Consider the following 12,107-nt stretch of genomic DNA (forward strand, 5'->3'; position numbering starts at 1 on the left):
AGATGTGAAAAGTTGCCCTGTACTTCACTTCAGTGTTGTTGAATTTATTTGGTCCTTCGGGATGATGGATTCCAGCACTTTTAACTGTTGAAAATTGAAAACTGCTCTTGCCGGTGCTAGGGGCGTGAGGGATGTTGCACTTCTACATTATCCCTCATGTACAAACTCAATCAAACAGTGTTTGCATTGTCAATGTAATTGTGTTGTGATTATTGCTTCGGAAGAAACACATTTTAACCAGAGTCCGTGATAATTTTTGATAGTTAAAAGCAGGTTGGCAAATTATTGTATCTATTTTGAAAACAAAGGAAACAAGTTGAAACGATTTTTTCCAGATTGTGATAATGGATCTTTTAGCAAAGACTGTAAGAATAAATGCAACAGCAACTGTTTAAGGTCAGGGGTGAATGCAATATGCGATAACGTGGACGGCACATGCTTAAATGGTTGCAACGCTGGATTTCAAAGATCCCATTGTGACAAAAGTATGCTGTTTTAATCTTATTTCTAAGTTTTATAGAGTTAAATCTTACATGTCTTACCATGTTGTATGTAAAATAATTTAATGTAATTTAATAGTTATTGTAAGTTATTATTATATTAAAACCAAGCTGGATGTTCTATTGATCCATTTATTGGCACGATAAATGTCTTAAAGTGAGTCTTGAGCAAATGTGTAAAATAGAAATGACGGAATACTTAAAGAACACCTTAAACGACACAATTAAACACGATGAAGGCTCGGTTTGATAGGGCATTATTATGAAATGAGGTGGTACATTTGAGCTTCTGTCCGTATCGCTATCACTGGCGCAAGCAAATAAATATTTAATAAAACTAAAATTAACAAGAGCACCGCTAGGCGGAACATAATATGCCCGAAAGTGTTGTTTTTTTTAATAAGGATGAAGCATTTGTTAGACATGGGAATTGAATAAAGTATTAGCTCCTTCAAATAGCAATCCTCATATGAAGTTTGAATATTGTTGGCCAAATGGAACTTAAGTTATGGCCTGGAAACTATTTTTAGTTTTTAGGTAATACATGTAGTGACCTTGACCTTTGACATTGTGACCCCAATATCAATAGGGGTCCTCTACCTAATATGGACAATCTTCCTATGAAGTGAACATTGTGAGCCAAATGGAACTAAAGTTATGTTCCGAAAACTGTTTACAGTTTTAAGGTAAAAATGACCTTGACCTTAGACCTTGTGATTCCAAAATCAATAGGGGTCTTCTACCCAATATGGACAATCAACCAGTGAAGTTTGAATACGGTGGGCCAAATGGAAGTTAAGTTATGCTCCGGAAACTGTTTACAGTTTTAAGGTAATAGTGATCTTGACCTTTGACCTAGTGATCCCAAAATCAATAGGGGTCTTCTATCAATATGGACAATCATCCTATAAAGTTTGAACACTCTGGGCCAAATGGAACTTATGTTATGCTCGGAAACTGTTTTCAGTTTTAAGGTAATGGTGACCTTGAACTTTTGACTTGTGACTCCAAAATCAATAGTGGTCTTTTTCCTAATATGGACAATCTTTCTATGAAGTTTGAATATTGTGGGCTTAATTGAACTTAAGTTATGCTCCGGAAACCAAATTGCTAACGGACAGACGGACGATCGCCAGGGGGTTTTAACATAAATTCTTTCGGGCATATAAAAATGAATAAATAACATTGGAGACGATAATTTTTATGCTGCTTATTCCATAAGCTACAAAAGGAGGTTTGATATTTTCTTTACCTTTATATTAAGATATTTCACAAATTTTGCTGTGGGTTGTAATAAAATGCCACAGTATCATGCATTTTCACAAGTCTTATAGAAAATAGATGCGGAATTTTATTTTCTGAAAGTTAACGTTTCCTCTGCTTTCGTCTCGTATACTTACTACTGACTCACATAGGAGTATTTTATATTTTAAGAATGACTCCTAAATAGGTAACTTTTACTAGAAAAATAAAGAAAGTATCTGTCTAGTATCTAACAGTAAATTTTGAAAATTCTTGACGTTTGTTGATAATTCACTTTGGGTCAAAACACTTAGTGCATATCAAGGCGAAGAAACACTAAAATATTGTCTTGTATAAACTTTAACTGATCATGTACAATGTTTCATATTAAAAGGAAATATGTGATCATGAAAATGTCAAATGTCTATTTGAATATGGTTGTTTTTTCTTTGAAACTGAACCTAATAGGAGATTAAATATTTACTGAATTTTCGAAGCTAAATTTTAATCTCAGTGCATTTATTTTAGCCCGAAATATGAAAAATAACATTGAAAAGGTCGTTAACTCAGTGGAACGTAAAATGATCACAGGTTCGTTATGAACCTTATTGTTTACTCTTTTTGGACGACGGTAATAAATGCAACACTTTTAAGTTATGTGCCTTTTTTGAATAATTTTATCGAGCAAATGATAAAGTAGTGATTAAGATAAAAAATAAAATTAATAAAAAAAATTAAAGCGCTTGTTATACATATTAATTTTTAAATTAATATTATTTAGGTATTCGATATAAAACAATACACAATACAAAATAATGTGCGATATTCATAACGCGAAACTTTCTTTACATTCATGCCGCTTCACAATGTACAATCTAGTTCAGTAAATCTTTTATCACATAAAACGCGGCGCGAGAGTGTAATAAAGCCATTTAATAAAAACGATGTATCACAAGTGTAATAACACTACGACGTGGCGTCACTTGCGCTGTATATACACATAACGTTAAAGCGCGCTAATGTTAGCGTTACACTGTCAATGAAAAAAGACTCGTTTTAGGTGTAAACCGTTCCTCTTTTTGAATATGTGATAAATAGAATATAATATTCCTGTAGATTTAATATTTAATTTATTGAACTCGTTGAATAAATAGAGGATATTAAATGAGCGTAAGTTCAATTCTGAATTTATTGCACAAGTTGAATAAAAATATATCATGCGAGCCTCTGGCGAGCACAATATTATTTTATTCAACGAGTTCAATAAATTCAGTTATGAACTTACACGAATTTAATATTCTATCTATCACATACCTAAATTAAAGACATTAAAAAGTGAAATATATAAGAGTCATTTTTCAATGACGCGCCAATAGTATAACGCTAACATTTAGCGCGTCTTTACGCTATGTAATGCTAATGACTTCACGTCAAAATATATGCAAGGCCGTGCAATACCATATTTACGGAGTCGCAAAATCGGCACGGGTGTGTGATAAAACAATATTATGCTCGCCAGAGGTTTGCATAATATGATTTCATTCAACTCGTTTAATAAATTTAATATTAAACCTACACTAATTTAATATCCTCTATATATGTATTATAATTCCTCTTTTTTAGTTACCTTTTGTATAAAATAGTTAACATATTTACAGAATGTGACGACGGTAGATGGGGCATAAACTGTACAAATGTTTGTGGGAAATGTTTAACCTCGCCATGTAATCATGTGAATGGATATTGTCAAGATGGATGTGCTGCTGGTTATAAGAAGACAAGGGATTGCCACTCTGGTATTTTTTTATTAAAGCTATATTAGAGTGTAAAGTGATAAATGTATATCTGAAATCAGTCATGTGTTTAATAAAATTGTGGTAATATTCAAACCTAGTTTTTAAACTTAAAGAAAAATTTGAACAATTCAATGCTGTTTTGGATCGATTTTATGCTCCCCGAAGGGAGGGCATATAGTCGCCACTTTGTTCGTCTGTCAGTCCGTTGTGCTTGTCCGGAGAATAACTTGAAAACCCTTGGACATGATATGTTTATGACATACAGTGGCAGAGGGCATTAAGACGGAGTGCAATGCCAAAGAACCATAACTCTATTTTCCCCGGTTTTGAATTATCTTCTCTGTTAGAAAATCTTGTCTGAAGCATAACCTGAATACCTTTGGACATAATTTGTTTCAACTACAAAGTGATAGAGTACATTTAAGCGGAGTACAGCACAATATAACCATACGTCTATTTTGCCGAGTTTTTGAATTATATCCCGTTTACTTGTTCGGAGCATAATCTGAATACTGTTTAAACTGCACACAGTGGAAGAACGTTATCTCTTTTTTTGGTCCGTTTTAGAATCATCTCCCTTTTTAGAAAACTCTTGTCCGGTGAATAACCTGAAAACCCTAAAAAGCAATTTGTTTAAACTGCACGTAGTAGAGGACATTCAGGCGGAATGAAGTACCAAAGAACCATATCTGTAATTTGCCCCGTTTGTAGATTGTATCCCCTTTTAGAAAAATCTTGTCCGGAGCGTAATCTGAAACTTTGGACATAATTAGTTAAAACTGCACACAGTGGAAAAGGGCATTCTGGCAATTGTTGTGCCAAGGAAAAGTCATATCCGACACATTACCTGAAAACCCTTCATTGCACAAAGTGGTAAAGGGCATTAAAAGTTCAAAATGCTTCGTTTAACGGTTACAAACGTTTTGTTTATACTTAAACATTGCATATATTATATTTGAGGTATTAAAACAATGTTTAAATTGCCATTTTCGTTTTTTTCAAGAATGCGAAGATGGAACATACGGTAATTCCTGTCTATTTATCTGCAGTGACAACTGTAAAGGAATTTGTAATAAAATTAACGGGACGTGTGATGAGTGCCGTCAATTTTGGACGGGTCATTTCTGTGAAAAGGGTAACTTTAGTTCACTTTTGTTGTTGTTTCCTTTTACAATAAGAATTTAGAAATTACAGTCTAGACGTATCTAATGTATTTACAGCATGATAGGCTTACACTTTTCATTTGATATTTTAAGAATATTTATAATTATTAATGTTGTCTATTTATTTACAAATATAATAGAAACATGCAATTCTGTCATTTGCCAATGAAGGTATCACATAACATACTTGATCAAAATATCAAACTTTTTATTCAATTCAATGATGAAGATAATGTTTAAAATGTACAGTTTCAGACATAATTCTAAGTGACAGAGAAGAGTCAACAAGATGTCAAGAAACACCAAAGCTGAACAAAGCATTTATATGTGTCGGAATCCTTTGTGTGATTCTTGCTGTGTACGCTACAGTAATAACAATCTTGTTCAAACGTAAGGCGACACAAAACGGTAAGTTTGTATTCTTTGAGTCACTACATATACGATATTATCAGTAAGAACAAATATAATAATATTGAAACAAAATGAAATTATCTTCGTGTTTAAGTATATAAACACATATCCACGTATATACACATTTGTAATTAATTGAAATTTCATCATAAAAATGAAACTCAAATTTTATTAAAGGGAGACACAGGCAAAATTTTTATTTCTTCGTTTTGATTTTTTCATTCATTACACTGTAAATGTCATCAAAATAAATACACTAGGCAATCATAGGAACAAAACATTACTCCTTATAAAGAATAAAATGGTGGTTTCCTAATTTGAACCACGTGTGTCAGGTTAGAGCTACGCCTCGGGTAACAGTATTTTCCTCGGGATGATATTTTTACTGTTACCCACAAACCCATGTGTTATTTATATATTGTAACTTCCTGGGTTTGTTCAAGTCACATGGCTTGTTTTAACACTATCTCGTGATTTTGTCGGCGTCAAATTTTCGTTCAATAAAGATAGATATATTTACGCTTCAGACGCAAAATATATAGAATTTATACAGAAATCCATGATTGGACTTAAGAAAATGTCATTTTAGCGTGATATGAGTACATTAAATTATTTTGATATTTTTGTTATTTATTTGCCTGAGTATCCCTTTAAAAGTAAACTGTTTTAAAGAATAATATATTAATGTATTAACAATTATTTCATCAAATAAAAAGCGACACATATGAATATTGGCGCATTGTTTTCAATATTTTATAATACATTCATTTCCTTATTTATTGAATTCATTTTAAAGGAAAAGAAGAGACTAGTAACGGTTTCAGCGGAAGGTAAATTTAGTGTTTCTCGTCTCATAATACTATATTAATGAGTGATTTAACCATAGATTATCTAGCTATAATCCGATATTACATAAAATTTGACCTTGATATTGACATCTTTACATGATGAAAATTTAGTATTGGATAACATATGAATATTTAAATATTTCCATCTTAAAAATTGTAGCATATCCAATATTATACAAATATGGACTTTTTAACTGTTGAATATGATGTGATATGTACTGAAAAAAATAATATTGACCGAGGCGATAGCCGAGGTCAATATTAATTTTTCAGTACATATCACATCATATTCAACAGCTAAAAAGTACATATCTGTTTTATTATATAATTTATAAATAGCTTTTATATGGTTTATCAAATCTGCCATTTTTCATCTACTTTTTCCATAGTTTGGCCCTTTCTTTTTTAAATAAGCGCATTGACACGCTTATTTGTATTGTTGTTGGTCACTAAAATAGACTTATTTGTCTCTTATATGAGAGTCACTAAATGTTTATTCTGTTATAACAACAAACTTAACATGACGTCACGTCATTTTCTCGCGTCTTTAGTGGGATTTCCAGAAAATGTATTTTTAGAAGAAAAAACGGTGAATATACTCTGAAAATCTATTTTAGGGAAAAAAACAGTGAATATACTCTGATATTGACCTGTTAATTTTTTACAAAAAGTTGCTTGTTAGCCAATCAAGGAAAGGCATTTCAAAGCTATTTATAGATTATATAATAAAAACGAATATGTTATTTGCATTGAATATGCAAAAGGACGATTCGGTTTTGTTTTTAACAAAAAGAACTATAATTTGCTGTGCTATTTTGCCTTTTTATTTTGACATTGGTTTGCTTCAAGTCATAATAAAGTTCAAATATCTGGAACAAAGTCGGAAGCATAAAAACAGCAAAATTACATGACAATTGCAGACTTGGTTGATTGAGTCTGTACATAAGGGACAATGAAAATAATGCAACATCATTCACGCCCCTTAGCACTAGCATGTGCTGTACTCAATTCTCAACACTCAAAAATGTTTGCTCCAATGATCTTAAAGGACCAGAAAAATAAAGCAAGATTGAAGTGAAGTACGGGGCAACTTTTTGCGGGTGCCACACAACACTTTATGTTGTGATGTATAAATATCTTGACAAATGTGATTTCTGGAAGACTTGTATTAAAAACATATGATCAATATTGAATCTTATATTTCCTTTTCAATAAATGATTATTGTATAATGGTCTTGTTGAATGTTTTAGAACCAAGGATGATGCTTATGTAAATGAAACGAATAAAACAGAGCCTGTAACGTATGAACAAGCAACAGAAGCAACAACTGAACTAGCGAGAGTAAACATAAATGCAACTGACGATGAATGTCATCAATATACAGATCTTACTCCCGATACAAAAGATGAAGCAACATATGAATCTATTCAACTTGAATGACCATTACTTTAACAAAAGTGTGTGAATACGTGTCTTTTTAAAATTACAGTTTACTGTTTAAGCCTTTTATGATATCATAATAATTAATCTATCAATTGAACTGTTTTGGTTTAATCTACTATGTGCTTTGCATTGAATATGAAAATCAAGATCAACAAGGGAGGGGGGGGGGGCTTGAAATTCTGAAAATGTATTTTGTGACAACTTTTGCTGTGTTGACATTTTTAGTATGTATGTTACATGGAAACCTTGTTTGCTACAAGAAAGTATAGTTATATAGTTCGTGATCTCAAATGATTTTGTGCCATGTTATTAATATTCATGAAAGGATAGCATCATATTATTATGTAATACCTCTCACACCCGGCTTAAGTTGTCAGTTCATCTAGTCGTTCAAAACTTTGAAGCCGCTGCCAGATTCTCGTAAAATCTTTTGAAAAAAAAATCTGATTTTAGTTTACTATGAAGTATCCAAAAGGCGCTATGTATGTTTCGTTGCAGTTATCAACTATTTCGGGGAGAGATCTCACCTTTTCGGATGGCCATTTCAAGACTCATGTTAAACTTTATTTCTGAGAAAGGCATATTTCATTTTTAATGCTTTAACTATTTATGTTTATGTTTGCCTTTCAGTGTAATTATATAAATCTAGTCGTTATATTTACCACATTGTTTTTGAAAAGTCATACTTTTTCAGTATACTAGATACTTATTTTATCGCATTTCTATAATTAAGTTATACTTTTAAGAAATTGACATGTTATATTGATTATAATAATCCTACATGACACGCATTAGGAATCATTCTTTACTTTAAGTTATACCCCTATATATATTTTTATATATTTAATCCAATACGATTTGTGTCAGCAATCCATCCTTAGAACACAAGTAAAAACCCGTTTACCACTAGGTCATGCCACCATTTTAAAACAGTATTCATATATAAATATGATTTTTGTTATCTTCACAAACCCCTTATGATATTTAATTGATAAATGTATATACTTTACCTGCTTTTTTCTTTTAACTGCAACATTATTATGCTGATATTTGAACGAGTATGTATGTGACCTTGTTTACACTGCACAATGTTATTTACATGTTGTTGTGAATGGGTTGAATGAATTAACAAATTAATGAAAAATGAATGAGTATATGGTGGAAGTAGGAAATAAATGATTGAATCAATCAACTTGCCTACTTTTGTATCTAATCGTATGTTAAAATGTTTTAATTACTGAAGCAACTTGGTCTATGTTACGGTATATTTTCCAAGATGAATGCAGTCTTGGACTGTCGTAGTAAGTCATTCTTTGTTTATTGATTGCTTTTGTTTTTATTAACATCTAAATTAACAAAACCATGTTGACATTAACCATATTTTAGATGTATGTAACGTAATAAATGTAATTTGCGAGCAAACGGGAATTATTAAATGATATTGTGATTTGTCATGTTATTATATTTTGTCAGTCGTATACGCAGCAGTATATCAATCTAATACGTAGCTTATCAGTTACATATACATTTGTATAGCAGTTTGTCCGTCACAAACAAAGCAGCTAATCGACCACATACAAAGGATATCCGAAGCATTAATGTTAATTACAAAGCAGTGTATATTCACATTTAAAGAAGTTAGACAAATATATAGCAGCATTTGAGTTACATAAGTAGCAGTATGAATGTTATGCAGATAGCAGTGTATCTTCTACTGATACGAATAATGCTTATATTAGGTTACATACGTTCAATATCAGCCATATTTGTAGCAGTTTGTCAGTTAAATTTGTGCTTTATGAGCAATATCTGAAAACAATTTGTCCGTCGCATTCGTTCGTATATCACTCGCATATGTAGCAGTATTACACTAAGATACATAGCTTGTATGACAATAACATACGTAGCCGTGTCTCAGACACAAAAGGTAGCAGTATGTCTGCACATGCGTAGCAGGCTGTTATTCGCACAAAGCCCAAAGAACGCGGTTTGATATGACCTTTCATCTTTTATAAGACGCTTAGATTTACAAAATTGTTGATACGTTCACTAATGACATTTATGTGATTACACACTTATTAAGTGATGATAGCAGTTGCACTATTGTTGCATCTCCTCCCATATCCGAAGTACCGGTTACTTTTGCGAGAATCTAAGCATTTTAAACCCCACAAACATGACCAACATTAATACATAAGATCTTTGAAGTTTATATAGATGTGTCATGAACAGTCATATGGTGACACAAATGATATAAATAAATTTATTGCACAAAATTTGAACTAGACGTTGACTATCGAATTGAACCTCAACTTAAAACACGACTACATGTCAAATACTGAAGCATTTTATAACCTGTACCTATTAAATTGATATATTTCCGTAGTGAGTGTCTAGGTGACAAACCATAATCAATTGAAACAGGTTCAAGGGCTTAATTTGTAATATAGTATCAATATAAGAAGAAAGTAGCATTTTGAAAGGATTTTGTAACAAAACAATCTTTATATTTTCAATTTTGTTTACAAAACCATATATTTTCATTCCTCTGTAATACGTCATCAAGCTAAATAACGGCATAACCTTTTTTACATTATTCTATCAGTTTCGAAAATAATGTAAAGATATAAACATAAATAACGTCATAGACATTTGACAGCATTCTAAAAAAACAGTTACTCGGGTATCGATATTACTTAACTTTGTAGAAAGGGTAGATAACTGTTTTTCAATGGCGTCTAACTTGTTTAATCCAAAGACATCAGCTGGTCAAGCACTGACTTTTGAAAGTGTTCATTGTATTGGTTGCTAGTCTGGGGGCCACTTGATTGAAATTGTGGAGACGCGTTTATATATTGAGTATGGGGTGGCGTATTCTGTTGGGGTGTATAGAAAGCTCCAGACTGAGTTTGGTAATTGTTCATGTTTCCTATAGAAGCCATGTTCATTGGTTGAAAATACCCTGGTTGAGGTTGTGAAGACATTGTGCCACTAGGGGATATACGGGAATCAGGGCGCTTTTCCGGTAGTGCATTTACGTTCACATTGTCAGGAGAAACCAGCGCATTTTTTCTCTTTTTAGTTTTGTTATTGTTTATATTTTCCTTTTGAGGGATACCTTTTTCCTTCTTTTTTGTAGGCATTTGTGCATTTTGTAGAAGTTATCAGGTTTATATTTATCTACAAAAATAACATACCGCTCGATCTACTGATCTATAATCCCATTGTCCGTGCTATGTCCGTGCATAGTGATATAATCCAGGTAAAACATTCACAGGTATTTCACAGGTAAAATTGTCAATAGTACACATAAAAATCCAGTTTTTAACTTATCCTGTTAATAAACTTTAGTTTTATTACTCCAATTTAGACCATCGAACATTATCCTATCATTAACCCAAAATATAATTCCAACAAACAACTTTATATTTCACTATTTCATTATTTTTATCAGAGCAAATAATTTTCAAATTTTTGGCCATAAGTCACGTGACACGAATCCCCCACAAATGTCAACTTTTTTTGCCTTTTTTTCTTTTTACATTATTTATCTCTTCTATCCCTTTTTGGAAGGAAATGGTGTTAATTTTATTATATAATTAAAATGACAATTTATTTACTAAAGAATGCTAAATCGAATGAAAAATATGATACCTTGTATTAGCTCACCAGAGCCGAAGGCTCGGGGTGAGCTATTAGTATCAAAGGGGGATACTCCGTCGTCCGTCGTCCGTCGTCATGCGTCAACAATCGTCTTCTTCTCTGAAACCGCTGGACAGATTTACTTCAAATTTGGTCTGTAGCATCCCTGTGAGAGTCACACTTGAATTTGCTCATATCATTTCAATTGGCCCCTTTTAGGGGTCATTAGAGCTAAAAATAGAAAAACCTTTAAACATCTTCTTCTACAGAACTAATTGATGGATGATCACGAAACTTTGTCTGTAGCATTCTTGGGTAGTCTTTTAACAAGTTTGCTCATATTAATTTGATTGGCCCCTTTAAGGGGTCACTAGGGCTAAAAAATAGTAAAAACCTTTAGATATCTTCTTCTACAGAACTAATGGATGGATGATCACCAAACTTTGTCTGTATCATTCTTGGGTAGTTTTTTATCATGTTTGCTCATATTAATTTGATTGGCCCCTTTTAGGGGCTGCTAAAGCTAAAAATAGAAATTACTTTAAACATCTATATCTAGAGAACTAATTGATGGATGATCACCAAACTTTGTCTGTAGTATTATTACGTAGTCTTTTATCAAATTTGCTCATTTTAATTTGATTGGCCCCTTTAAGGGGTCTCTAGACCTAAAAGTAGAAAATCATTAAGGCATCTTCCTCTACAGAACCAATTGATGGATGATTAACAAATGTTGTTTGTAGCATTCTTTTGAAGTCTTTTATCAAATTTGCTCATATTGATTTGATAGGCCCCTTTTAGGGGTCAGGGGAGCTAAAAATAATATAAACCTTTAGACAGCTTTTTCTACAGAACTTATTGATGGATGATCACCAAACTTTGTTATTAGCATTCTTATAGTTATCTTTTATAAACACTGCTCATATTTATTTGATTGGCCCCTTTTAGGGATTGCTAAAGCTAAGATACCGCAGACCATTGCACTTTTTCAAATTATAGTTTAATGAAAGGGAAACAACTCCTGTTGGAATTTTTTTCATACATGTGAATGACCTGCTGTT

At 32.2% G+C, this 12,107-nt stretch overlaps 1 protein-coding gene across 1 annotated transcript in view; it reads left to right on the forward strand.

The window, feature by feature from the left end:
- Window positions 1-8,851, forward strand: part of LOC132753575 (multiple epidermal growth factor-like domains protein 10) — a gene marked incomplete at its 5' end in the record, with an annotated part of 31,447 nt that extends 22,596 nt beyond the window's left edge. Inside the window, 6 exon segments of the mRNA XM_060744063.1 lie at window positions 336-485; window positions 3,401-3,538; window positions 4,542-4,673; window positions 4,951-5,109; window positions 5,909-5,942; window positions 7,212-8,851. Coding sequence (XP_060600046.1) covers window positions 336-485; window positions 3,401-3,538; window positions 4,542-4,673; window positions 4,951-5,109; window positions 5,909-5,942; window positions 7,212-7,401 — 803 coding nt within the window.
- Between the last annotated feature and the right edge of the window lie 3,256 nt (window positions 8,852-12,107).

Source organism: Ruditapes philippinarum, unplaced genomic scaffold, assembly GCF_026571515.1.
Source record: "Ruditapes philippinarum isolate M1 unplaced genomic scaffold, ASM2657151v2 ctg2774_1_1_1_1, whole genome shotgun sequence".
In the NCBI taxonomy this organism is placed as follows: domain Eukaryota; kingdom Metazoa; phylum Mollusca; class Bivalvia; order Venerida; family Veneridae; genus Ruditapes; species Ruditapes philippinarum.